The 25,968-nt window shown below is 39.0% G+C and overlaps 1 protein-coding gene across 2 annotated transcripts in view; it reads left to right on the top strand.

The window, feature by feature from the left end:
• Positions 1-2,740: 2,740 nt before the first annotated feature.
• Positions 2,741-25,968, top strand: part of PLEKHM1 (pleckstrin homology and RUN domain containing M1) — a 38,510-nt gene continuing 15,282 nt past the window's right edge. Inside the window, exons 1-7 of one of the 2 annotated variants that reach the window (XM_051994899.1) lie at positions 2,741-2,831; positions 14,255-14,343; positions 15,648-15,895; positions 16,717-17,340; positions 19,327-19,615; positions 21,302-21,566; positions 22,670-23,587. In XM_051994899.1, the coding sequence (XP_051850859.1) occupies positions 14,296-14,343; positions 15,648-15,895; positions 16,717-17,340; positions 19,327-19,615; positions 21,302-21,566; positions 22,670-23,587 (2,392 nt within the window). In that variant the 5' untranslated portion in view covers positions 2,741-2,831; positions 14,255-14,295. Of the gene's footprint in view, positions 2,832-14,149; positions 14,344-15,647; positions 15,896-16,716; positions 17,341-19,326; positions 19,616-21,301; positions 21,567-22,669; positions 23,588-25,968 lie in introns of both variants that reach the window. The other variant, XM_051994898.1, reaches the window with a different exon arrangement.

Genomic DNA, 25,968 nt, shown 5'->3' with positions numbered 1-25,968 from the left:
AAAAAGGAGGTTTGTGGAGAGAAGTTGGTGAGTAGTGATTATTTTGCAAAGAGAAGGAAAAAGAAAAATGTCAGTAAAACATTTGAGAATATATAGAACTGGTGAAAGTTCTGAAGGGAGTTTATACAAACAAGTTTTTTTTTTTTTAATATGTCCAATTTTAAAACTTTATGTTAACAACTTCACACTTTCATTTATAATTTTCCTTTCTGTTCTGATTTATTGAAATTTATATTTATTGATGTTAGTAAAAAAAAAAAAAAATGAATCCATCTAAGAGAAGCGTATTACCAAGCACTTTTGAATGTATCAATCATGAGCATGTCCATGGGAATATACACTGTGGTTGTTGTGGAGAGGAAATGTTGAGAAATTTCCTTGTTAAAAATCTCTTTTGCTCTCATGAATTCATGAGTCATTTTATTTTTCTCTACAACTTAAAAACAGTATGAAATAGAAGACCTTTTATTATTAATTTTTGTAATACAAACAATGATGCCATTCCTTAGAGTAGGTATTCAAATAGTGTTGATTAAATGAGAATGAATGTGCTGAGTAGTTTAACATTAGTGGAAACTGAACTGTCCACAATCTCATCTAGTGACTATGTGACCACATGCATACCTTTGTGATATTTAGGCACGCAATTTGAGCAAGGGAAATTGTTCTCCAGAAGTTTATTGGGTTCTTGGTGATTGCCTAAAATGGAATAATAATAGTGGTTCATGTTTATATAACACTTTCCTCAAAATCATTCTAGAGACCAGAAAGAAATACCTACTGATTGCTTTACTTCCCTAGTCCTCAGTTTCCTTAAATCTTTAAAATGAGATAGGGGGGTCATGTATCAATATATATATAATAAAATTATGTATGAAAGTGGAGTAAACTTAGTAATGATGTAGTTAATTATCATTTGGCCAAATTTTATATGTGTATATATATCCCAGCAGAGGTTAGTCAATGCACATTGACTAGCATTTAATATAAACTATTTATAAAAAAAACCCAAATGGGGTCATGAAGAATCAGGCCTGAAAAATGAAGGAACCACAAAAACAATAATGCTTTTTGGAGAGCATTTTACAAATCTCATTTGCTTCTCATAACTTTTTAAGAAGACTTTTTAACCAGAACCAGAACCAGAAGACTTTTTAAAATAAAGGATTTAAATTTGGGGAAACATCTTGAGGTTTTAAACTAAGATGATTAGAATGAGTTTTCTTGTTTGTGATCAAACAAATAAGAATCAAATAGTTTCCTCTATGTCAGTACCCTGGGTTGAGGGTGGAGTGGAGGGTGGGGTGGGGTGGGGTGGAATATCTTCAGAAACCAATTCCTCCCTCTTTTCCTTTCTAATCTGAAGCGGAAAAAAGTGATACTGTTCAACTGAAATAATCAAAAGACAATTTCATTTTTTTGATCCTTTTATTTTAAATCCTTTAAATTTAAATCCTTTATTTTAAAAAGTCTTCTGGGACAGCAGTGAATAAGAGTGCCAGCCCAGAGGCAGGAAGACCTGAATTCAAATCTAACTGCAGACATCTTCTAGCTGTGTGATCCTGGGCAAGTCACTTTCCTCATTTGAAAAATGGAGATAACAATAACACCTATTTCCTAGAGTTGTTATGAGAAACAAATGAGATTTGTAAAATACTCTCCAAAAAGCATTATTGTTTTTGTGATTCCTTCATTTTTCAGGCCTGATTCTTCATGACCATATTTGGGTTTTTTTAAAATAGTTAATATATATTAAGTGCTAATCAATCTGCATTGACTAACTTCTGCTGAGATATATATACACATATAAAATTTGGTCAAATGATAATTAACTACATCATTACTAAGTTTACTACACTTTGTATAGTGTAGAAAGGGTAGATTAGAACTGAGGCAAAGATGGTCTCGTTTGCCTTCACAAAAGAATAAATCTGGAAAAGAAAGACCCAGACTGTCAAGAGCACCCATTTATGAGTAGAGTTTCAAAATCTTCACAGGTTGCCAAGAGTCCATTGGTTCTATTTAACTGCTCCTTACAACTTCTTTATAAATTACAAAAAACAAAAAACAAACAAAAAAAAAGGTTAAAAACCTTTAAAGCTGCCTTCTTTATGGTTATCTCGATTTTGTCCGTCTCATTTGATTGGGACTTAAGAGCATAGCCTGCTTTTTTTGGTTTTGTTTGTTTTGCTTTTCTTTGTATTCCACAGTACCTGGCACACAGTGGGCGCTTAATAAATGCTTGCTGACTCAATCCGTGGTTTATATTGAGATGTTAAGTGTCAGCCAGGGGGTGACACTTGCATCCAGATCTTCCTAGCTTTGAGGACAGCACTGCTCCACTGGGCTGGTTCTGTAAGGAATTACTTCAATTAAGGTTGGTTACAAGGTCTAAGTACCCTCAACAGGGCACCGAGGTCCTGGGAGGGGAAAGGGACGTGAACGGCCTCAAGCAGGGGAATTTGGTGGCAGGCAGTCGCTGATAAAGTAGCAGTTCGCAGAAGCAGGGGGTCAGAGTCCCCTTTTCCGAAGGTCTCTCAAGGGAGGAGTTGACACAAGATTAGGGAAACAACTCGCTCTCGGGCCCAGACTAGACTGGCGCGCACCATCTCCACGTGAGACCTCCTGAGCCGCAGACCCCACCCCCAACAGGACCCTGCACCCAGGGATTGGCTGCGCGGAATAGGGGGTGGAGATTACGCCAGGCTGACGTGATGTCGTCAGCTCGGTTGGGGCAGCTTCCTGTTTTCAGTGACTGGGAAGCCGCAGCTTCCGGTCATAGTCAAAAGGGTAGAAGGTGGAAGAAGTTCTGTTGATCTTCTGTCGCTGAGGTGAGTCTGGGGTCTGGGTGAGGTTGTGTTCGGGGGACAGAGGGAGCTCAGACCGGGTCCCAGCACCACCAGACAGTGGCCATCTAAGACCCCCAGTCCTCGCTTGTCTCCCTAGTTACTGAGGCCCCTGTCCCGGACCCCTTCCAAGACCCCCGTTTCATTGCTGCATCTCCCTGCCCTAGCTCCCTTCCTATCTCCAGCCTCTACCACGCCCCCTCCGTGACTTGCTACCCCTAGAGCCTGCTTTCCTGACCCCTCCCCACGATCCCTCTCTTCACTTTTCCTACGTTCTCAGCACCCCTGTTCCCCCGTCGTTTCTTTCCTCTCTCGTAGCCTCTCCACTTCTCTGTCTCCCCCCCTTCCCCAACTTCCCCTGGAATGTCTCTTCTAAAGGCCTTTCCACGCCACCTCTCAAACCCCACACCCAGCCAGGCGGACTTCTCCGTTTTTCCATTCATAAATCTGTCATTTCCCAAACATTTATTAAGCGCCAACTCCTGGGGATACTTCAGGGCGAAATAAAAGGCAAAAAACCAGACCCGCCTCTGAAGGGATTTGCATTGTGTTAGGAGAGAGAGGTATAGGCTTGTGGCATCTCAAGGACTAGCTTCTGGGGGGCGAGAGGGAGAAGACGGACAGGACTGGGAAGGCCTCCTGCAGAAGGTGGAGCTTGAGCCATAATCCCTGAAAAAAGGATTCCTCGAGGCTAGGATGAGCCAGGAGAGCTTGGCAGGCCTGAGGAAGAGCCAGCGCCAAGCACTGAGATACAAAATGGAACATGCGTGAAGAACAGCAAGCAGAGGCTTACGGTTGAACTGTAGGGTTGGTGGAATGGGGTAACTGTTGGGTGGGACGGGTGGGATAGGTGAGAAGTAGAGGAGGATCTCAAGGTTGGGAACATGGATGACTGGATTATAGAGAAGCCCTCCACAGTCAAGAGGAAGTTTGGAAAGGGGGTGGGAAGTTTGAAGTAAAGATAATGGTTATAGTAGGTAGAATTGGATCTCAAAGACTTGTGTTCAAATCCTTCCTCAGATACTATCAGTATGAGTCTGGACAAGTCAATTAACTTCCGTTTCCTCATCTTTCAAATATGGTTAATATTAGCATTTTTCCCCTGAAGGATTCTTGTAGTACATATAAATGTTAGCCATCATTAATGGAAGAAAAATAGATTAGCGGAGTCCAGATTACAAAGAAAATTAAACACCAAATTGGGTGTTGTATTTGGTCCTAGAGGTCCACACAGGATTTGAGGGGGCTTGGGGAGTTATTATAGGCTCAGTCCTGCACTTTACAAAAGAATCACTTTGGCAACAGAATGGAGAGGAGAGAGACGAGTGAAATGGACAGTAGTTGAGAGGTTCTACCAAAGTAATCAAGCAGGAGGTGATGGGGACCTAAATTTGTGTGGTGCTTATGAGAGTGGAAAGAGATGTTATGTCTAAGATGTTGAATAGTGACAGATTTTGTTAGCTGATTGGCTATGAGGAGGTGAATGAGGATGCGGGATCTATCATGACCTTGAGGCAGCTAGGTGATGCCTAGGTAAGCCTGCATCCTTCATGAATCTGGCCTCAGACACTTGGCAGGTGTGTAAGACTGGGCAAGTCACTTAACCCCGTTTGCCTCAGTTTCCTTTTCTTTAAAAGGAGCTGGAGAAGGAAATGACAAACCACTCCTTTGCCAAGGAAATACCAAAGGAGGTCATGAAGAGTCAGGACTGAAATGACAAAGCAGCAACAAAAACATGACAGTGACAATTGCAAATCTTTTTGACTTGAAGGACAGCAGTCCTCTTGACAACAGTAGGACAGCTCAGAAGAGTTGTTCTGTTTGATTTTGGTGAGACAATTGGGATTAAGTGACTAAGCCAGGGTCACATAGCTCTTATCAAGTGTCTGAGCCCTGAATTGAACTCAGGTCCTCCTGACTCCAAAGCCAATGCCCTAACCACTGTACCACCCACCTAGCTGCCTCCTAAAAGAGAAATAGTTTTGAGAGGACAGAGAAAAAAATTCTGTTTTGAAAGTATTGAATTTGAGATCCAGTTCAAAATGTCCAGTGATAGGCAGTATCCTGATATTCATTTGCATATAGATAATCAAATTTATGTGAGTTGACAGGTCATCAAGTAAATATAAAGAAAAAAGAAAATGTGTACCCAAGTGGATACTTGACTTAGATAAAAATCCTGCAGACAGATTCATATGATGTATAGAAAGGGAACTGTCAGACAAGTAAAAGAGAACCAAGAGAGCAGAAAGAGGAAAAAATATCTAGGAGGAGATGGTCAACAGTGCTAAAGGATTTTCTAAGAGGTCAAAAGTGGGGGGGGGGAGGGGAAGGGGAGGGGAGATTGAGAAAAGGACAATGGATTTGGCAAGGAAGAGATCAGAACTTTGGAGAGGGCAGTTTCAGTTGAATGATTTGGGGAATATGATCTCACTCCTTCCAATTTTCTGACCCACAAACTCCCCATCTCTTACCTTGCTGTTCTTGGGTAACACCTCCATTTCACATCACTTTCTCCAAGACCCATCACTTAGAGCTTCTTAGCCAGTACAGAATCTGTTGGCTCTCCTTCCACCTCTATGTCAGATCATTTGGTCAGTTACAAGTGTTTATTAAATTCCTACTGCTAGTTAGTTTGGATACAAATATAAAGAATGAAAAAAATCTAAACTTAACAGAAACCTAAATTCTAATGGAGAAGACAACAAGGACATTATATAAGTTTATTCAAAATAAATAAAAAGACAATCAGTTTATGTGATTGCTGGCCTAGTTCTTCTAACCTAAGGGAGCCCCATCTTGCTCCATTTTGTTAGTCTAGCAGTTAGGCCTGCCAAGTCTTGCCTTCCTCATTTCTCTCTCTTTGGTAAACTTCCTGAATTCCCTACATTCTCAACTAATGTTTATCCCAGCACACTTAACTACTTGCTCTATTCCCTGAAGTTTGCTCTCTCTGTGAGTAGGTTCAAATAGTAGAATTCCTGTAGCTGGACACTGGCTTTAGGGTTCAACCTGTCAGTTCTCTTCCGCTTGGTCCTAGTATTTGTGTTTCTGGCTAAATTATCGCTTGTTTCAATCACTGTAATGGCAGGTGTCATCAGAATATTTTGCATGAAATATGTCATGTACCTTGCCTGGGGCAGCAAACTACGTTGTCACTTCCTATTGACTGACATCTGGATGAGGACTACTTTAATGCTGTATCTGAAGACACATCTACAATTCACAGGAGCGATTTTTAGGTGCCTTATTGACCTGTTCATTCTGGCATAATTAATTAGTCTTCTCCCAGTATCAATTATCTGCTAACCTGGTAGTGAATAGAAATGAGTCTAATTATTCATTAGGGGAAATGATGAATACAAAGGACAGTGACATATGTAGCTCATACTATAAATTAGTCTCTTGTGCAGATGGAAGCTTATATTGTCATACAGACTGCTGGAGATCAGTTCTTTTTGTGAGGTTTAGGTTTGGGTTATTTTTTTCCTTTCACCAGATGTTCACAGGGAACAGAATGATTTCAGATCTGATAGGGAAGCGCTGAAGTGGTTAGAAATTAAGAGTTAAAAAGGAAAATGGTGGCAACTTGATAAGTACATTCTGAGAATCCAGTCAGTGTTTGGATTTTTCCCCATAGCTGCCATTTAAACAGATTGAGTATTTGGAATAAGAATCCGAGAGAGTTTTATTTGTTGGCCACTTTGGTTCCTCACCTTGACTCCCCATCCTTTTTTCACTTACCATGATAATTTTATTCCTTTGAAAGAATTGAGATTTCTAAATTCCTCCTTTCAAATGCAAAATCCTGTAAACTAACATTTTAACACGGATCTTTTAAAAGCAAATTTCTGTAAGAATAAGTTATAAGTTAGGCACCTGCTAAGAGAGTTGGTGAAGAAGTGGGAGGACAGCAAAACAAATTTTGCTAACCTGTGTTGGATATCACATGAAAATGCTATTCGTTCTTTGACTCTTCAGCATCAAGAAAACTGGAGATCCCAGCAATATGGAGAAGGGACTCTAGAGCACCTGACTCTGAGCCAGGAAGGAGGCTGATCTAGAGGCATTTCTTTAAGGTGGAAGCACATCTGCTCCCTGGGTGTTCACGTGTCTGGAAAATCAGCTGCCTTTCCAGGCTCTGAATCATTAGATAACTTGGACATTATTTTCCAACAGAAAAAAACATGACTCGTACAATAGTTGCATTCCATACTGTTCAGGAATTGCCTGTATGTATATTGGATGGTTAATAAGAAGAGGGTGAAACCCGGACAACCTGTCCCGGTAAAGTGATGTAAATAAACTTCCATACATACACAAACCTTTATGGTCCCACACCTCTGGAAGCAGGAAGAAAGATTGTCTAAAGTATATACTTCTTCAGATGCAAAAGTGGCCTTGCCTATTCCCTTCAATTGTTCTATTACTCTATAAAATAAGTCCTTAGAAAATGTCTCTTTGTGAAATCACTTGATATTGCCCACGAAGAGAGTATTATCTTGGTGTCTTTGTAATAATAAAAGCCTTTTCTTATCACAGCCTTTTGAGTTAGCTTCCAGCCGGGAAATCTGGTGTTTTGGAGAAATAAGAGAACAACCCATATTCCTGCCACGAGCCACACCTCATCAGTTAGATTTGAGAAGTTTCATCTAGAGAGCAGAAATTACCTCTGTTATTACTAGAGATATCCAGATTTTACACTTCTTTTTTTCAATTTTAAGTCTGCTCTAAATCATTCTTTTTCTTTTGGTCCTAGAAGTCCAGAGACAAATGTCCTAAGAGTAGGGGGTTGAAATGGATGGGGTGCCTAAGTAAAGTGCCAGGAAAGAAGGAAATGGTAAGTTCTGGCTCCATTAGGGAGTCCTTTTTTTGTTTATCTTTTTAAAAAAAATATTTAAAACTAATACAAAATAAGAAAATAGAAGAAAGACAAAAAAGGAAAATAAAAAACAAAACAAAATATTGGCATATGGCCAGCATTACATCAGGGAGGATTCAGAATGTGTAACAATACATCTCCATTTCAAGAAAGCATATATAATAATAAAAAAGATTATATTCATTATGTCCATTTTTTTCTTTGCTTCCTTGTAGGTTATTCTTTTGTTTGGGGCTGTTTTTATTTTATTTTTGTTTCTTATCCTTGCTAACTCTTTTACTTTAATTCTGCTCCTTAACTAATTATTACTTAACCTCACCCACCCACCCATGGATCTTTCCCTTATCTTCTCCCCCCACCTTTTCCCTCCCTCTTCATCCCATTCCCATTAATCTACATACCTTGTTCTACCATAAATCTACATATCCTTTTCTATACCCCACCATATTTTATTCCCTCTTCTCTAGACTTTCTTTAGGGGACTATAGTAAGTAAGTCTTTAACATGCTTATTTTTACTCTACCTAGAGCTTGGTTAGAATAAAGGTGGAGTAGGGGAATGACTTTGATATCATGGGAAGGAAGTTATGCAGGTAATTCCAGAAATAGTGCTAAGACATGTCTGTGGGTTTCATTTCTGTTGTGCAAATGTTGATAGAGTTCTTTTAAAAAAATCATAGATATTTGTGCCTCCCATCTGGGTTTGTCTTAACTGTTAATACTTCAGCCTCTAGCCTTTATGGTGTTGCTTTTAGGAAAGGAGGAAGTAAAAGGCTGGTGCAGCATTTGGCTGGGGATTTTCATGCATATACTAAATACTACTATGATTTCCAAAGCCTCTGCATTTTCTTTATTTTCATTTTTTTCTCCTATTCCCTCAGCATATACACTTCTAGTTCCCTTTGGGAATGAATTAGGCTTGTTGTTTTTCTTCTGTCTGCTGTGCCTTATTTTTATTGTACTGTTAGTTGGATCTACTAGCCTGATAAGTAGTGAGAGGATGGGGGAGAAAAATACTAAAGCCACAAGACCACATATCCATCTGAAAAATGTGTCACAGTCACACTTGTAGCCTATCTCCTTCCCACCCCCATCCTCCACAAGAGAGAAGTGGATTTTATCATGTTTTTCTGGTTCATATAGTAGTCATTAAAATCAATACCATCTTCTGTTGTTTTATTTGTTTGTTTACTGTAATAATTGCATGAAATATAGTGTCTGGTTTTATTTAATTCACTTTGTATTAGATCAGGGCTTTTAAAACTTTTTCAATTTACGTCTTTTCTTTTTTTTTCTTTTTGTTTTATAATAACTTTTTATTGACAGAATCCATGCCAGGATAATTTTTTACAATATTATCCCTTGCACTCACTTCTGTTCCTATTTTCCCCTCCCTCCCTCCACCCCCTCCCCTAGAGGGCAAGCTGTCCTATGATATGTTAAATATGTTGCAGTATATCTTAGATACAATATATGTATGCAGAATTGAACAATTCTCTTGTTGCACAGGGAGCATTGGATTCAGAAGGTAAAAATAACCCAGAAAGAAAAAACAAATATGCAAATAGTTTACATTCATTTCCCAGTGTTCTTTCTTTGGGTGTAGCTGCTTCTGTCCATCATTGATCAGTTGAAATTGAGTTAGATCTCTTTGTCAAGGAAATCCACTTCCATCAGAATACATCTTCATACAGTATTTATGTAGAATTTTTATGTGACTAGGTATATAGGTATATAAAAGAGGCATACAAATCAAATATTAATTGATAATAAATCATAATTTTGTGACCTCCACATTCAGGTGTGAGAGACCCCATATTGGGTGGTAAATGACAGTTTAAGAAACTTTCTTAAGAATACAAGTGTTTGCAGTCATCGTCCATTTCATTCATATACCATGATTTGGTCAGCAATTCCCTAGTTGATGGACATCTACTTAGTTTGCAGTTTTTTGCTATCACACAGAAAAACAAATTTTGCTGTGAGTATTTGTTATAGATGAGAACCCTCAAAAACTTTGGATATATGCCCTGTAGTGAGATAATTCCAATTTTTTTTTTGTCAGAGTGATTGAATCAATTTACAGTACTAGCCACAGCATGTTAATGTACCTGTCTTCCTATAATCCATCAAACATTGATTATTTCTTTTATTGTCTTTGCCAATTTGATAGGCATGAGGTGAAATCTGATTTTTAATTTGCATTTTTTTATAACATGAAGTATTTTTGTATGATTATTGATAATTCATAAATTGTTCACATACTCTTGATGCAAGTCTAGTGGTAGAAAATTAATGTGAGAATCTTTTCTGGTTGGCACAGGTCCAATGTGAAAGAATTCACCAACCTGAAATCTGAATGTGGCAAGAAAAGGGATTTTTATTGGCACTGAGAAGCCAGCTTTGCAGGAAGATAGACTTCTTAGTGGCAAAAGGTCCTGTCAGAGAAATAACAAAGGTTATTATCACTGAGAAGAGAATGTCTTCACAGCAGGCAGGAGTCCTGGTTGGCAGCTTTGCCAAAAGACTTCTGTAGGCCAAGCATAATCCTACTTCAGAGATTTGGAGTTCAGAATTGTCCTTTATTGCAGTGTGAGGCTAGAGCTTCCATTCAAAATGGGGAATGAAAATCTCTCAATGTTGTTACTGCCCCAGGCCTAGATTTCCAGTTGAAAAGAGAGTTTTGGAGTTTCTTGGAGTTTCAAGCCTGGCCAACTGAATGAGATCACTTAACTGCCCTGAAGGGTGGGTCTCTGGCAGAAGAGAGTTTCAGAGTTCACCCCATTGCTTCCCCCCAAAAGTCAAGGGGGACAGTTTCAGGATTCACTCCTGTCAGTCACTCTGAGCACTTAATCTATTGAGGCTATTGTGTCAATTCACGCTATATATCTGGGGGGGTTGCTGGGGATAATAGGATGTCAGTTTCATCATCTATGTGGAAACTCCTTTCTCCAACTCTCTTATAACTTAAAACCTTAGATTTTTGAAGCACTGAGAAGTTAGACATCTTATTGGTGGACAACTGTTATAGGCAAGACTCCCTGACTATAGTCTTCTACCCACTCAACTAGACTGCCTCTATCTTGGATATCAGACTTTCTTTTACTCAAATTTTTTTCCCCACCTCTAGCAGTTTTTCTTATTTTAGTTCCACTGTTTCTAATAATTCAGCAGTTTTTTTTAAATTTCATGTTATCAAAATTGTTCATTTTATCTCATAATTACCTCATTCCCTTATTTGATTAAGAATTTTCTCTAAACTGTAGTTTAAAAAAAAAAAAAAAAGCAACTTTTGTTCCTAATTTAAAAAAAAAAAAAAGATATGAACTTTTACATTTCAATCATGTGGCCGTGTAAAATACGTACTGCACTAGGCTAACACTCCTAAATTGTTTTCTAATTTTCCCAGCAGTTTGAAATTCTTCCCCCAATATGTGTTCTTAGGTTTATTAAATCTGTTATACAGGTTGTGTATAATTATTTCTAAGTTCTGAGTCTTTAGTCAGTTTCGCCCATCTACTTTTTTTAGGCCAATACCTAATAGTTTAGATATTATTTATCCCCATTATTTCTGCATTTTTAGTCCCCTTGAGATTCTAATCTTTTTTCCCCAAAATAAATTTTGTTATTTTTTTAATTCTATAAAGGAACTTATTATTGTGATATCATTTTTATTGTGTTGTCAGAGTCTAACCATGAATGATGAAAAAGTTTGCAATTATTTGCCTTCCTTATTTTTATAAGTTTGAAATAATTCTATTATATGTAAATCTTAAGTTTGACTCTTAGATATTTTATGTATTTTGTAACTATTTTTGAATGAAATTTTCCAAGAGAACAATTTCTAAATACTTTAAAAACTACCTTAGCACCAGATTTGTATTTAGTTTATTAATTCTAGAATCTTATCTCTTTGTTAAAGCAAAATTAGCATTATAATTCTTAGCAAAATTAGCATTATAATTCTTAGCAATTAGTAGTTTGAGTCACTTTATTTTAAATTAATAAAACTGAATTTCTCTTTTTAAAAAAATCTAATTCAAATTTCTAAATTACTGTGGTTTGACAATTGTATAAAAAGGATTTAGAGGGGATAGCAGGGCTGGAAAAGTTGGCTGAAATATGATTTGAGAAAGGAAGAAAGACTATCCCTACCTCCAAATAGCAATGTATCCTGCAGATAGAAATATCTGAAATTCAATCATTACAAAAATTACAACCCCGAGTCCTCACGAAGGGGTGATGATAAGTGAGCCTATTAAATGTTTACCTGTCATTAGGTAAAGTCTGGAGAAAGTCATGGTCTTGAGGGAATGAGTTTTGAAAGACAAATAGAGAATTTCGAAGCATAAACCTTAAGGAAGATAGAGTTGTTAGGGTCCCTGGGCAACAAGATGACACCAGAGACATGGCATGTAGAGTTGGAAGGTTTGAGCACCAGTAGTGCAAAAGATAAATATTTTTCAGCTTCAGAATTGTTATTGACCCCAAGTAGCAATATGGAGGAGTGACTATCCCAGTCACTTTTTTAAGAGTAATTTTAGGGACAACTTGTTAACTGTAGCAAAATGCTTATCCATGGCAGCTTTCTTTTTCCTATCTTTGGTTACCAACTAAGAGAAGAACTAGGATTGAAGGTAAGATGTTCTTCAAGTTCCCCAAGTGATTGCTGGGAATGTGGTCATTGTGAACATGGGTAGAAGGATTCAGGAGGTCCTGGTGGTGGTGTGAAGACTAGTGACCTACAGAGATGTTCATCATAAAAGAGTCTCAAGTCGTAAAGCAGGATTCTTCTTCTTCACCCATGAGTAGCTCCAGATAGTGACAGCACTTGCTTCCACAGTCTACATTTTCCAGATTTATATTCCAGTGTTTCTCTCCCCAAAAACACCATTTCATTTCAACCAAATTTAATTTATAATACAAATATATAAGGCTGTGTAGTTCTTTAAGGCAAGCCTGAATTCAATTTCTTTTTTTTTTTTTTTTTTTTTTTTTTGCTCTCATTTTCTCACTTTTTCTCTTGGCCAAGTCTCTCTCTTGCCCAGGCTTGGAAGTATGATATCCATTCACAGTTTTCTGTTATTTCAGGTGGATGGTAAGTTTCTTGAGGCCAGATAGCACTATGTCTTTTGTCTCCCACATTTATTGTAGATGATTGGTACATGACAGATATGGACTTTGATTTGATTGCTATGGGGATAATAGTAGAGAGCCTCACAGAAGCTTTGATTTGTGGCTATTCCTGGATCAGTTTGTCCCTCCATAAGCAGTGTGGAAGCATCCTATGCCTGGGAACTTAGTGAGAATCCCTGATGGGCAGTCACAAGGCCTTTCCAGGAGTAAGGATTCAGGCATGGGCCACCAAGCCAACAATACCTCTTCTTTAAAGTCTTTCCAAAACACTCAAGCCTGAAATGATCTCTTCTGAATTCTTTTAGTAACAATTTACCTTATTGCTCATTAATTTTGACACTTGATCATGTACTTTTATCATTTCTTGTATTACTGTCTTAAGTCTTCTGTTATTTAAGATGTTCTGTTTTATCTTTCCAACTAGATGGTAATTTTTTGATTGTAGGTGCCACCATGTCTTTTTATCCCCCACAATTTGTTGTCTATAATTGACACTATAGATATTCTTTTGAGTTGATTGCTGTGGGGATGATGGGCTACCTATCAGTCATCCTCAGAATGTGGCCCATGAATTTCTCTTCATGGTGAAAACCAGATAATGTGATATCATTGTCCTGTCCTGTCTTCAAGTGATCTTTCTCTCATCGGGGGTTGGAAACGTGGTTTTTTATGGACTTGTGCTAACAATGGGCTTTTCTGATTGATTGACAGTGGGATGATAGGAAAGGGGGCACAGCAGAAAGTTTAAAAAAAAAAAATGATACTTTAAAAATGATCCCTCATCTTGGAGACCAAAAGCAACAATACCACTGAACTAATTGTTTTGACTCTGTTGAGCCAATAAAAAAGGGAAAAAAAAGCCCCAGGGACAAGACAAGCTATTGCAGTATTGCAGTGCCCAGCCTGCATTGTAGACTGCCTTTGAATGTGGATTCTCAATTATTGGGTCACTCCCGTGTTCTTTATTGCTTGCTGTCATGGTAACATTTTTCCTGACCTCAGCTTTGTGATTAAATTTGGATGGAAATTTCCTTCCAATTTGAAATTTCATGATTCAAGTGAAATAGGTTTTTGGCTGCTTTCTGATCCTACAAGATTCCTAGTTATCCTTAGATGCAGAACAAAAGTTACCACTCTACTGTCCCTAGAGCTGGATTATAGGTATTGAATGGGTCTCTTCATCTCCCAAAGTCTCTTCCCTCTCATTTCCTCTCTAAAATAACTTCCATTTTCACTTCTCTTTTTCAAAAGAACATGTTTTGTTAACTTCAGGCTTCCCCCGGTAGGTACATTGGGGAATAGCAAGAAAGGAAGAGAACCATGGGAAGAGAAGGACAAGGAAATGAGAAACTGAGTTCACTATGTGTTATGGATGCTCTTTTGTGCTATAGCTATCATGTGATGATCTAAATGAATTGCTGGAGGAGGGGAGATGCTATCAACTGTGGAAAACGGGCTAGACCCTAAAGCACCTATTCCGGTAAGTGAGTTGCTGAGATAGAAAAGAAGATGTGGAAACTGGGCAGATAGTTTGGGCATTTAATTAGATTTCCTCTAGTAAAGCTACAATAATTTCTTATGGAAGTGGGCAGGCATATTTCATTTTCAAAAAAGAGAGCCACCATCTGAACCTAACTGTGAAGAATTACCTAGTTATTGTTGTCTGAGTCCCATTGAAGATTCTTATCCTGTCACTATCAATCTATGATAAATACAAATAAGTAAGGATTTTTAGGTGGTTTGCTTTTTAAAGTAATCTTGACTTTAAAATACTTGCTCCTGTTTTCCTCTTAAAGTTCTACCTCCATGATCATCACCTTTCATTTCTCTTATATGTAAAAAACATGGGCCCGGCTAGGTTCTTGGGTTCATCTTCTGGGCTCAGGTCTCAAGCTTGATCCCATGGATGGGGGAAAAGTCATTAAGAGCAGTAACTGAACTGAATTCCAACAGAAGTTGAGATATATGGTGGTGGGGGGAATGTTCTTTTCTTACATGTTCTATGTGATTGCCTGTTATGCCTCCTGTCTAATTTCTGGTAGGCTTCTCCTAAGCTCATGCACCGATTTAGGGGCTTAGTCTAGTCAGGATGGATGTCATGGCTATCTCCCTTCCTTGTGGGCTCCCCATCAAGATCTTGGCATTGTTTGGAATCTCAGGGTGAAGCTGGGCTCTTAGCATAGTACATGGGAATAGGTGTTTCTTGTGCCCAATAAAGTGATAGTCACAACACATTGGGAGAAATGAAGCACTGGCCTTAGTCATGAAACCGTAGTTCCAATCCCATCTCTGATACTAAGGAGCTGGGATGTCCCTCCCCTGAGCCCCAGTACTCATGACTCCCAGAATCAGTGGGGGGGAAAATCCTTTGTAAACATGAAAACAATAAGTAGATTTGAGTTATTTTTCTGAAATTTGTTTCTTGTGTGATCTTAGGCAAGTTATTTAGCTTTCCTGAATCTTGGCTTGTTCATTTGTAAAATGGGGGGAGGGTTAAAATAGATGGTTCCCTTCTACCACAGAATCTGTGATCCCATAGGTGTGAGTTCATGTTAATTAATGAAGAGATGGAAACATTCTGTGGAAACACAGAATGAGGGAAATGTGCTTAAGGTCACTTGGAGCAGAAATGCTTTTTTAAGGTTACAGAAGGATCTGTGTTTACAGAGTGCTCATCAGTGCAGATGAGTACTTGTTTTGGGAGCATTTGATTAAGTGAGAGATCTTGTAGGGCTACCAAGGGATGGTTTTCTAAAGGCTTGTGGCATGCTGGCTGCTTTCCAGGTGATTAAGAAGAAGCTGGTGGGGTCTGTGAAGGCATTGCAGAAACAGTATGCGGCCTCTGATGCTGTGGTCACCAGCGAGGATGGAGAAGCCAATGTCATGTGCAGTGCCCTGGAGGCCGTGTTCATCCACGGCCTGCAAGCCAAGTACATCAAGGCTGATGCTGGAGGAAAGAGGAAGAAAAAAGGTGGCCAGACCCCTCTGCCACAGCCAGCTTTCTGGCCTCTCCTGAAAACCATTACTCACAGGTTGGAGCACTTTAGCACGACAGCACTTAAATGCATTTCTCTTTGAAAAGGGATTGTCAGAATGATATTAATACATGGAGATACTGTAATCTCCCAAACTTGTCCCCTCAGCTGCCATCTAATATACTGGAAAAATCTACAAATAAAATAATGGGCATAAAAAGTGATACCTTTCTAGGAAACATTCTCAGGCTTTACACTGACAGTGGAACAGAAATCTGAGTGAACTGGAAAGCTATCTGTGAATCAAGAAACCAGTGTTTTGAAAATACATTTTCCAGCTAAATTATCTATTAGGTGCTGGATGTGGGATATTCGTTAATGAGGTATTTATTGAGTGTTTTTATGTGTAAGGCACTGTGCTAAATGCTGCATATGTATAGGACACAAGAATGTTCTAGTTATAATTCTATCCCTCAGCACAGTGCCTTATGTATAGAAATACTAATTCCAATTTGAAACAATCCTTCTGTATTCTTACATTTAAATCCTTCACTTTAATTCATATTGCCCTGTATTATAGATATTTGTGCATATTTTACCTCACCTAGACTAAGATATTTGAGGGCAAGGATTATGATGTATCCATCAATGTATACCTTCCATGTAATAGGTAGTGTATTTGTTTTTGTTTTTTGTTTTTGTTTTTTTTTTTGCATGAATGACAGGCCCAAGGTTAGGTTTTATTCTCTTAGAAATACTTAGGAAACCTGTTTCTTTTCTGCCCATTTGAGTAATTCTACCAGTGCATTTATTGTTATATTACTTTTATTTGTCCTCTGATTGAATTGTTTGAAATGAACTTTTTCCTTATTTTCTAGAAACACAATCACTGATTTAGAGCATTTGACCTTCATCAATACAGATGTTGGTCGTTGCAGGGCCTGGCTGCGGCTGGCTCTGAATGATGGGCTGATGGAATGCTACCTTAAGTTGCTGCTACAGGAGAAGTCACAGCTTTGTAAGTACTATCAGCCAACGGCCTTGCTACTAGACCCTGAGGAAAGTGAGATCTTTCTCAGCTTATTACAAGGATTGACTTCCTTGTCCTTTGAACTCTCCTATAAGTCTGCCATCTTAAATGAGTGGACCCTCACACCACTGGCACTGTCTGGCCTTTGCCCACTGTCAGAGCTGGATTCTCCTCCTGGAGGTGCAGAATTGCACCGAAAGAAGTCTCTGGATTCCATTTCTCAGTCTTCCGGTTCTGAAGATATTGAGGTCCAGCACTCAAGCAGTAAGATTAGATGTGGTATGAAGCTTACTTCGTCCTCTCTCAGCCTCAACACGGCCAGCTCTTCTCAGTTATCCTGCAGCCTGAATTCAGACAGTTGCCTCCATCAAGAGAATGGTGCCAGGAGCCCTGCCCGCTCTGAGGATCCCATGTCCTGTGACTCAGACCTAGGGACTGCGAATACCTTTGATTCAGACAGGTCTTTGCAAGAGTAAGTATTCATTTATTCACTTATCATGCCTTGGATGGAAACTGCCAGGCATTATACTGTGGCATCCATTTTTCAAGAAATATTGTCCCTTAGGGGGCTGAATTTATGATCTCTAAATTCTGGGTATAGATAGTGATCAGAAGAAAGACTAGAAACAAGAGGGGGAAGAGGGTGCAGTGAGGTACTGGGTTTCCAGAAGGGCCTGTCTGCCAGCTGTTGAAGGGGGTTGGAGTGCTCATAGTGGAAACAACACCTCAAATATTGGTCTGAATAAACTTCTTTGAACTTAACTGAACAAAAAGTTAACCTCCATAGATGCCAATTATCAAAGTCTGCTTAGCCTGCCTTACTGTTTCTTCCTCCAACTATATCACAAGCCTTCATTTCCTCTTATAGAAGCAGTCATCCTTCTCTTTGTCATATGCTCAACCTTTTAGCCAGACTTGTGGTTGGTGTTTTCCAGGCTTTTGCATTAACACTTTAAGTATTTGGGAAGTTCAGTGCTAAAAACCAAACAGATACCCCTTTCTATAGTGCTGTTGGCTTTTAAGGATAGTGGGATACATATTTGAGAATCTTGTGCTAGACTACCAGTTGTGGAAAAGCTGCCTTTTTTAGGGATAGAAGAAGGCCTCACTCTGGGACTGATAGTAAAGAAATTCTATCAGTTGGTAAATATTCTGGTCTTTATTACAACAATGATCTTATTTTCATTTTTAATTAACTCCAACTTACAAGTTTGGCATTTCTAAAGGTTGTTTTTGGAAATAAAATGTTAGAGCTAAAAATATTACTTTAACTCAAAGTACCTTGTTTTTTTATATCTCTGTCTCATTTAAGGGATCTGGTTTTTACTTTGTTAATTTTAGATAGCATAGAAGCAGACCTGGAATCTCCCTTGAACTAGCTTCATATTAGAGTAGCCCTAATTTTCAGATTTGATTCTTCAGCATTTATATTAATAATTATGTCTATGTATTGTTGCCACTTTGTTGGTACACCAAAAAACTTGATTACTCATCTGAGGATCTTGGATTTAACAATAAAAGAATTCAGTAGCCAAATGGAATACAAGATGGAGATTATAAAAGGGAAAAATAGTTGGCTTATTGAACTGCACTTGAATTCTTAGAAGGGAGAGGTAAAAGAAGGTTATTCTGAGTCTCAGAATTTCTAGGGAAGGAAAGGCTTCCCTGTTTTCGGTCAATTCCCACACTCCAATCTCAATTGATTTACTCATTTCAGAACCCCCACCCCATCTATCCTCCTTTCTCTGTCCTGCTACTCTGTTGCTTTTAGTGGTACAAAAGGTGCCATGTCTCTGCCATTGCTTAGAAACCCACGGAAATATCTCCAGAGCCGATTCCATATCTCCTGAATACCGAGTTTAAGAGCAGCAACAATCTCTGTGGAGTCTTAATTTTTTTTGTTCTTTAATTGTACATTGGTACCCTAATTTTCTAAAGTTGTCATGAAGTATGCTTTTCTCCATTAATGATTACTTTGTCCTTTTACTCTCCAATAAATAATATTTGGAGTAAATGATTATGCTTGAGGAAAAGCCTTAGTGACTCTCCAGTGCCCAAGATTGTGGAGCTCAGAACCTAATAAGCAGTGGTCACCATACTCCTAGACTCTGGTCCCTGACATTTGGAGTTTGGGTTTTACTAACAGTGGATACCTATTCCTTATTTCTCGCTCCTCCTTACATGCATTGTACTTTGCTCTCACCATTCCTTCTACCTTTCCATAGCCTGTGATCTAACTCCTGAAAAAAAAGTGTGTGTAGGAGATACAATATGTGTGAATGGCAAATAAAAGGATGCTTAGGGGAATTTGGTTGTGGTCTTTTTAATCTGTCAGCTGATAACTTTTCACATACCAGTCTGTGGGATTTTTTTGTTTTACATTTAGCAAAAGTACAAATTAACATTTGTTAATTTGGTACCTGCTATGGAAATAACTCTTTTCTTCTCCCATCCTTAGCACTACAGCACTTCTGCATTTGGATGGATCTTCAGGACTACTTACTGCCCCAAGATGCCCTTTGGATATCACCCACAAGCAAGTGCCAATATCCTTGATTTCAAGTGCTCTGAGGTTGCCTCAGCCCTTTTTGATTGACATTGATCATGCAGGCAGGAGTTCATCCCTGCAGCTTCATAGTCCTAAGGATGAGACACATACATCCTGTGTATCCAATGGCCAGGAGACAAGTGGGGAGCACGACAGCTCGGAGATAGATTATTACCTTGCTTCATCCGCACCCTCTCCAGTAAGTGTTGCAGATTGTTATCTTGAGTCACTAACCTACCAGCTAACTGACTCTTGTGAAGGGCTGCTTGGGATATTCTCTTAAGACTAATAAACTCTTATGGTTCCCTATTACCTCATGGGTAAAATAGAAAGTCTTTTGGTTACTCTCATAGCCTGGTCCCTTTCTACCTTCTCAGTTTTCTTCCACTTTGCTCTTTTTTCTGCACTTTAAGATGCAGACACACTGGCTCACTTGCTATTACTTGTACACAGTATTCAGTCTCCCGTTTCGATGCCTTTGCACTAGCTGTTCTCTTCCCAACTCCCACTACTACCCCCAGCCTCGAATGCTTTAATGCCAAACTTCTTCACCTTACCTTCCTTCTGCTCTGCTCTGATCACCCCCTCCATGGTGAGAGTGTCAGGTACACCTTATCTAGTCCCCCCATTCATCTGCTCTTATATGTGCTCACTTATTAATGTGTATTGTTTTCTTAGAACATGAACTCCTTGAGTTCAGGGACTGTTGCTACTTAGCAGTTATATTTCTAGAGCTTAACATAGTTCCTGGTACATTATACTTAATCAGTGTTTCTTCATTGATTACTTGACTATCTCTTTTCTCTAACAATTATTATAGAAAATGTATTAGATACACATTTGTTACATATGTGTGGTTACGTGCATATGTTACATACATTTTGCTACATAGTCATAGATTCATGTAATTTTGAAGCCATAAAGAGACCTAAGAGGTCATATTTATGGTATTCCCATCTGGCCTGCTAGTCTGAGACAGTTGCATGTGTATGTACTGTGCAGTTTGCTGTGTTTTGAATAATCCTTTTGGTTTCTAAAAAGTAGTGGAAATGAAGATCATGTTCTGGATATTGATATTTTTTCATATTTAGGAATCATATAAGCATAGAGGGATTTGTCTATCAGTAGGCAGGAGCCAGGGATCTACACACAAGATGATGAAAGAAATAAGAAATTAAGCTTTTTGATTTGACTAACTATGGCATTAGAATCAGGAGATAAGCAGTGAGTAAGTTTTGGTTGTCCCAGTGCAGAAAAAAACTTAACACTTTTCATGCTGCCTGAAGCATCAGTACCACTGATCCTATGTAGGATATTGCTATCTAAAGTAACAGGTTTTCTCTCAAAAGGGTCCTGACTTAGCACCTGTTAGCATAGCAACTTCATTGTTTTTAGTCTCTTGGACTTAGTATTAAATATCTTAACCCAATTGCATTATGAGACTTTGATAGTTAGGATAAACATTTCTATCAAGCTCGATAATACCGTCCAAGTCCATGCTATATTCCCTGAATCTGGAGGGATTGTTACTTTAATAGTTATTGGGATGTTCTTACCACATTTTTTAGAAATTGGTCTTCCATATATTTGTTTGACCTAGGAATGCTATTGTTTATAAACTGGCATCCATGTAGCTAGTACAAGAAAATGCTACTTCCCTCTTCCTTTTGAGAAGACCCTACCTGGTAGGAGAGACTTTAAGGACGGTTGCATTTATAGTATTCTTCCTGGCCCTGGGAGTTGAAAAGCTTGTGCTGTTAACAAGAATTACTCACACAACCAGGATATTTCAGAGGCAGGACTAGAATCCAGAGCCTCTTTTCTCAACATTATTTATATTATTATTTCTCATACAGTATTTGTTAATTATCTCTTAATAAAACAGGAAAGCAAAAGCTGGATCTCAGAAGATGATTTCTATCGGCCTTCCCCTGAGAGAGTCCCAGATAGTGCTTCAGAATTCTCTGGGAGAGGGACCCCAGAGACAAGATCTTCTGACATCCACAGTCTTGCTTCTGAAGAGCCAGTGAAGAACCACATTATGGGCCCCTCAGATCAAGCTTGTATGCCTTCCTTGGAAGTCCGGCCAACCAAGCCAATCTCTGATCCAGAGTACAAACACTTCTGGGTGGTCCATCGAAGACAGATAGGTATGCATAGGCTGCCCCATTTCTTTCTTAAGCTAAAGTCCTCTGCTGTGTGTAAATGTAGATATTTCTATCATCTGAATCCTTGTTCCTGTTAATTGTGTTCCCCTCGAAGAGGTAGGAAGGAAATGCTAGTATAAAACATTAAAAACTATAATTAAATCATACAGCAAACCAATTTAAAGTCACATACTTAAAGGAATTGCTCAGGGTATGAATATTGTTTTGATAACCATTCTGGAAGAGATTGGTTCCCTTGGACTTAGAGTCACACATTAGAGAAATGTGTGCTGCCATTCTCTATAAGGCTATGACTTGTTATCAATAGTTCAGGGTTCTTTTCAAAACTCCAAGTGTTTGTGTTATTCTTTCTAAAGATTTAACAGTCTTGATAAGGACTTCTAACAGTTCTATTAATGTTTAGCATCCTTTGTTAGCTCTTTTATAGTCAGGATAATCCTTCCATATTTGGGACTATCAGATGTCATTTTAAAGTCATCATAACCTATCATTTCTAAGTTTGGATAGACTCCTTAAAAAGTGAGTAAATATTTCTTCCTGTATTCTCACTCTTTCCTGTGATCTAATAGAAAAACTTTTGGCTAGGTTGAAGACCACCTGGCTTTGGAAATAGCATGAAAGCTCTGAAATGAAAAGTCCTTCATTTGCCTTTATGTTAAATATTTTCTACTCCTTTTTTTTGTTCTGAGCTTTTGAGTGGAATTAGTCTCTACTACTATGCCCTTCCCATTTCACAGGAGTTGCTCCATGCTTGCCCCTGAGTAAGGGGACCCCTATAGGGGTGGAAGACTCTTCAAGACACCTAGTTCTTTACCAAGCCCTTAGAAGGATTCAGAACACTTAAGAGATATCTCCAAGATTCAGTTAATGAACCTTATGATGTGCATATGCATGCATGCGTGCACATGCACACACACACACACACACACCCATGACCATACACTTTAATGAGTCAGGTTTCTTGAGCCAAGCACCCTTTAGCTATAATACTTTATTCCTCAGGTTGTCCTTCTGGTTCTTTGGGAATATCTGTTTTTTTATTCTGAGAATAGGAAACCGTATAATTTTCTGAAATTTTTTTGTAGGGCTCTACAACCCATTCAGGGGCCTCATAAAGCTGGGCACTCTGGAACGACGTGGGGCCATGGGCATCTGGAAGGAGTTTTTCTGTGAGCTGGCCCCACTCGAGTTCCGCCTGTATTTGAATGATGAGGACCGTGAGTGTGTAGAGAACTGCTCCCTTCTTCGATGTGAGTCTGTGGGGCCAGCCCAGAGTGATGGGCGCTTTGAGGTGGTGTTCTCCAACAAGAAGCTGACCCTGCGTGCTCCCTGCCAGGATGAGGCTGAGGATTGGTTGGACCGGCTGCATGAAGCACTGCAGAAATGCCGGCCTCAGCAAGAGCAAGAATGGGAAACCCTCCAGCCCCCAGACCCACAGGAAGAGCTGGAGCATCCCCAGGGCAGCTCCTTTAGCCAATGTATCCCAGCCTTCCAGGAGGAAGCATCTTTAGGTGGCCATTTTGATTGGCCATTTCCATTGATGCCTGAACTAGATGCTATTAAAGAATCCATTCTTTATATGCATACAGAGAAGACCTGGACTCCCTTAATTTTTTCCTTGTCTTTAGAATCTCTAAAATGTTTTAAAATGAGAAACAATGAAAAGATATTAAGTGATAGCCATGGAATTGAGACAATACGAGATATTCTCCCTGACACAAGTCTGGGAAGCCCAGCTTTCTTTAAAATTATCACAGCCAAAGCTACCTTGAAACTAAAGGCTCAAAATGCAGAGGAGGCAACAGCCTGGAGAGAGCTTGTACGAAAAGTCTTAACATCTTATCTGGAAACAGCAGAAGAGGCATTGACCCTTGGTGGAAGTCTAGATGAAAATTCCCAAGAAATCTTGAAGTATACAACAGGGAAAAATGGCTTTCTGTTGCAGTACTTGGTGGCCATCCCCACAGAGAAAGGACTGGATTCCCAGAGCTTCTTTTGCGCAGGTATGAGTGAATCTAGGTGCAGAGAGCACCCTCTAATACAGTGTTTCATTACTGGTGAGTCAAGAGGAACAATGTGAATATCTCTTTGAAAATTGCTTTCTTGATCTTTTCCTTTGTGGCTGCATGAAGGCCTTTCCTGCCCATGTGCTCTTTGTTTTTCTTTCCCTCTTCCTTTCTATCAATTCATGATTCTTTTTCCTTCTAACTCAGTAGAGGACTCAGCTGCTGTCAGAAATGGATAAGCAGTCTGTTTTGAGCTATCCTCATCTCATCATTTTAGGGAACTGAACTGCATTCCTTCTCCTCTTTCATTCTGTTTTATTTAAAAGTGTCACATCCCATCCTGAACTTTGTGCTCTAACTCACCCACTCCCAACACACATGTCCATCAATTTATATAACTCCTCAATGAAAAGTTAGTATTCTAAAGATATCAAAGAATAGAACCTGTTTGAAAGCTTTTTTTTTTTTTTAAACATCATTTAAAGTGAAGGAAGTAACCTGATTCAATTGGATAAATGATAACTAAACAACAGAATGTTAGGACTGAGGGAGGTAGTCCTTTGATTGGCACATGATTGAGGGCCATGGGGCTCAGGAGGACAGAATAAGAGAAGGAACAGTGGTCAAAGACAGTTTAGTAAGAAGCTTCTTGAAAAGTCCTACCACCCACCCAAATTCCATTTCAGTTCTCATTTGAAGGAAAAGGTGGGGGAAATAGTGTGGGAGAACACAAGACCAAGACTTAGTCAGTAAATATTTATTAAGGATCTACTATGAGGCATGTGTAGGCGTGAAGACAACAGATGGTGGGAAGACATGGGTAAAAGGGAAGAACCATTGAAAATTGAGACTTGGCTAGAATCTCAGGGCTTAAGCAATGATATGGTCATGGAGCTAGAAACTTGAGAAGAGAGTAATGAGAACTGAACTGGTTCACCATGGGGTCCAAGATTGGAAAAAAGTAGAGAATAATACAAGGAGATGGTTTGGGACAGAATTGAGGCTTCAAGGGATTGGAGTCACTGTATGGACAGAGGGAAGAGTTTATTAAGTAAAGGTAGAATTCTCAAAGATGGAGGTGTTGGGTGGTATTGTAGTGTGGACAAGATCAAGAATACGATCATTTTTGTCTGTGATTTGAGTTGAAGTGGAAAAGAGTATAGTGGAGATGGATGGGATAAAGAATAAGATTTGGGATATCAACCTGTCAGGATGTCAGGAAATCAAACATATCTTTTTCCAAAGGTTGCCATTTGTTTCCTACAGAACCCACCCAGTTTAGTGCAACAGTAATATCTATATGTCTTCCATATTCTCAGTTTATTAACTGCATAGCAATAGCTGGACATTATGGATACAGTGTTGAACTCTCAGGAAGATCAGTTTGACACTTAGTAGCTGGAGGACCCTAGACAAGTCACTGAATTTCTTTGTCTAGGTAATTCCCTAGAACTTGGGGAGCACTAAATCGTTGTGATTGTGATTTGCATTGGTGAAAGGAATTTCCCCACACTGATTATATCAGAGTTCCTTCCTTTACTCTCCAACTTAGTGATTGTATAATGTTGTGAGGAAAATTGGGCTTTATATGGCAGGGAGGTAAAATGTTGTCTGTGCTTAGTTACTCTTCAGTAAAAGGTGTGCTGAGGGGCCTGGGGGATTGGTACATTTAAATACTTGGAATGAATATGATTCTGCAGAGTAGTATTTGTAAGATTCTTCAAGTCTTAGAATGTTAAAGATGAAAAGAACTTTGAATCAATCAGTCCAAGCTTTTCATTTTACAAAGGAGACCCATTCCCAAAGAGACTGTGATTTGTTTAAATTCCCATTTGGAATTGCTGATAGAATTAGGACTAAAACTCTGACCCAGGAATGGGACAGGACAAGGAGGAGAAAATTGGTCCTTTGAAATTCAGTTTTAGACGTTTTCATCATAAGTTCTCCAGTGGTTATTGTTCCATCGAAGGGAAGGTCTGTGAGAGAACGAGGGATCACAGGTTGAATGAGTCAGGCACAGCTTTAAAGTTTTCCTCATGCCAACTCATCCTTCCCTGCCTCATTCATGTACCTCTTTTGTCCTTCACATTATTTAGACCTACACCTTCGGTCACTCCCTTTTCAAATCTTGTGTAAATGACCCTGGCCTCATTACTGCAGACATACAACTTTCCAGGCCTTTCTATCTAGCCTTTCCTTCATTATACATCTAAGAAAGGTTTCCCTATCATGTTTTGAACATTTGATCCTGTCCCCCTCCCCACTTCCTTGTTATCATGCGGATAAAATAGTTCTTCAATCTTAAGAGATTTATACTCTAGTCCCACCCAGTCTATCCACTCTCATCCATTACCACTGATCAGCTTCCACCGTTTATT

The sequence above is a fragment of the Antechinus flavipes genome, chromosome 4 (genome assembly GCF_016432865.1).
Source record: "Antechinus flavipes isolate AdamAnt ecotype Samford, QLD, Australia chromosome 4, AdamAnt_v2, whole genome shotgun sequence".
In the NCBI taxonomy this organism is placed as follows: Eukaryota; Metazoa; Chordata; class Mammalia; order Dasyuromorphia; family Dasyuridae; genus Antechinus; species Antechinus flavipes.
Note: the sequence above shows the minus strand (reverse complement) of the source record. Positions and strands in the feature narration are given on the sequence as shown.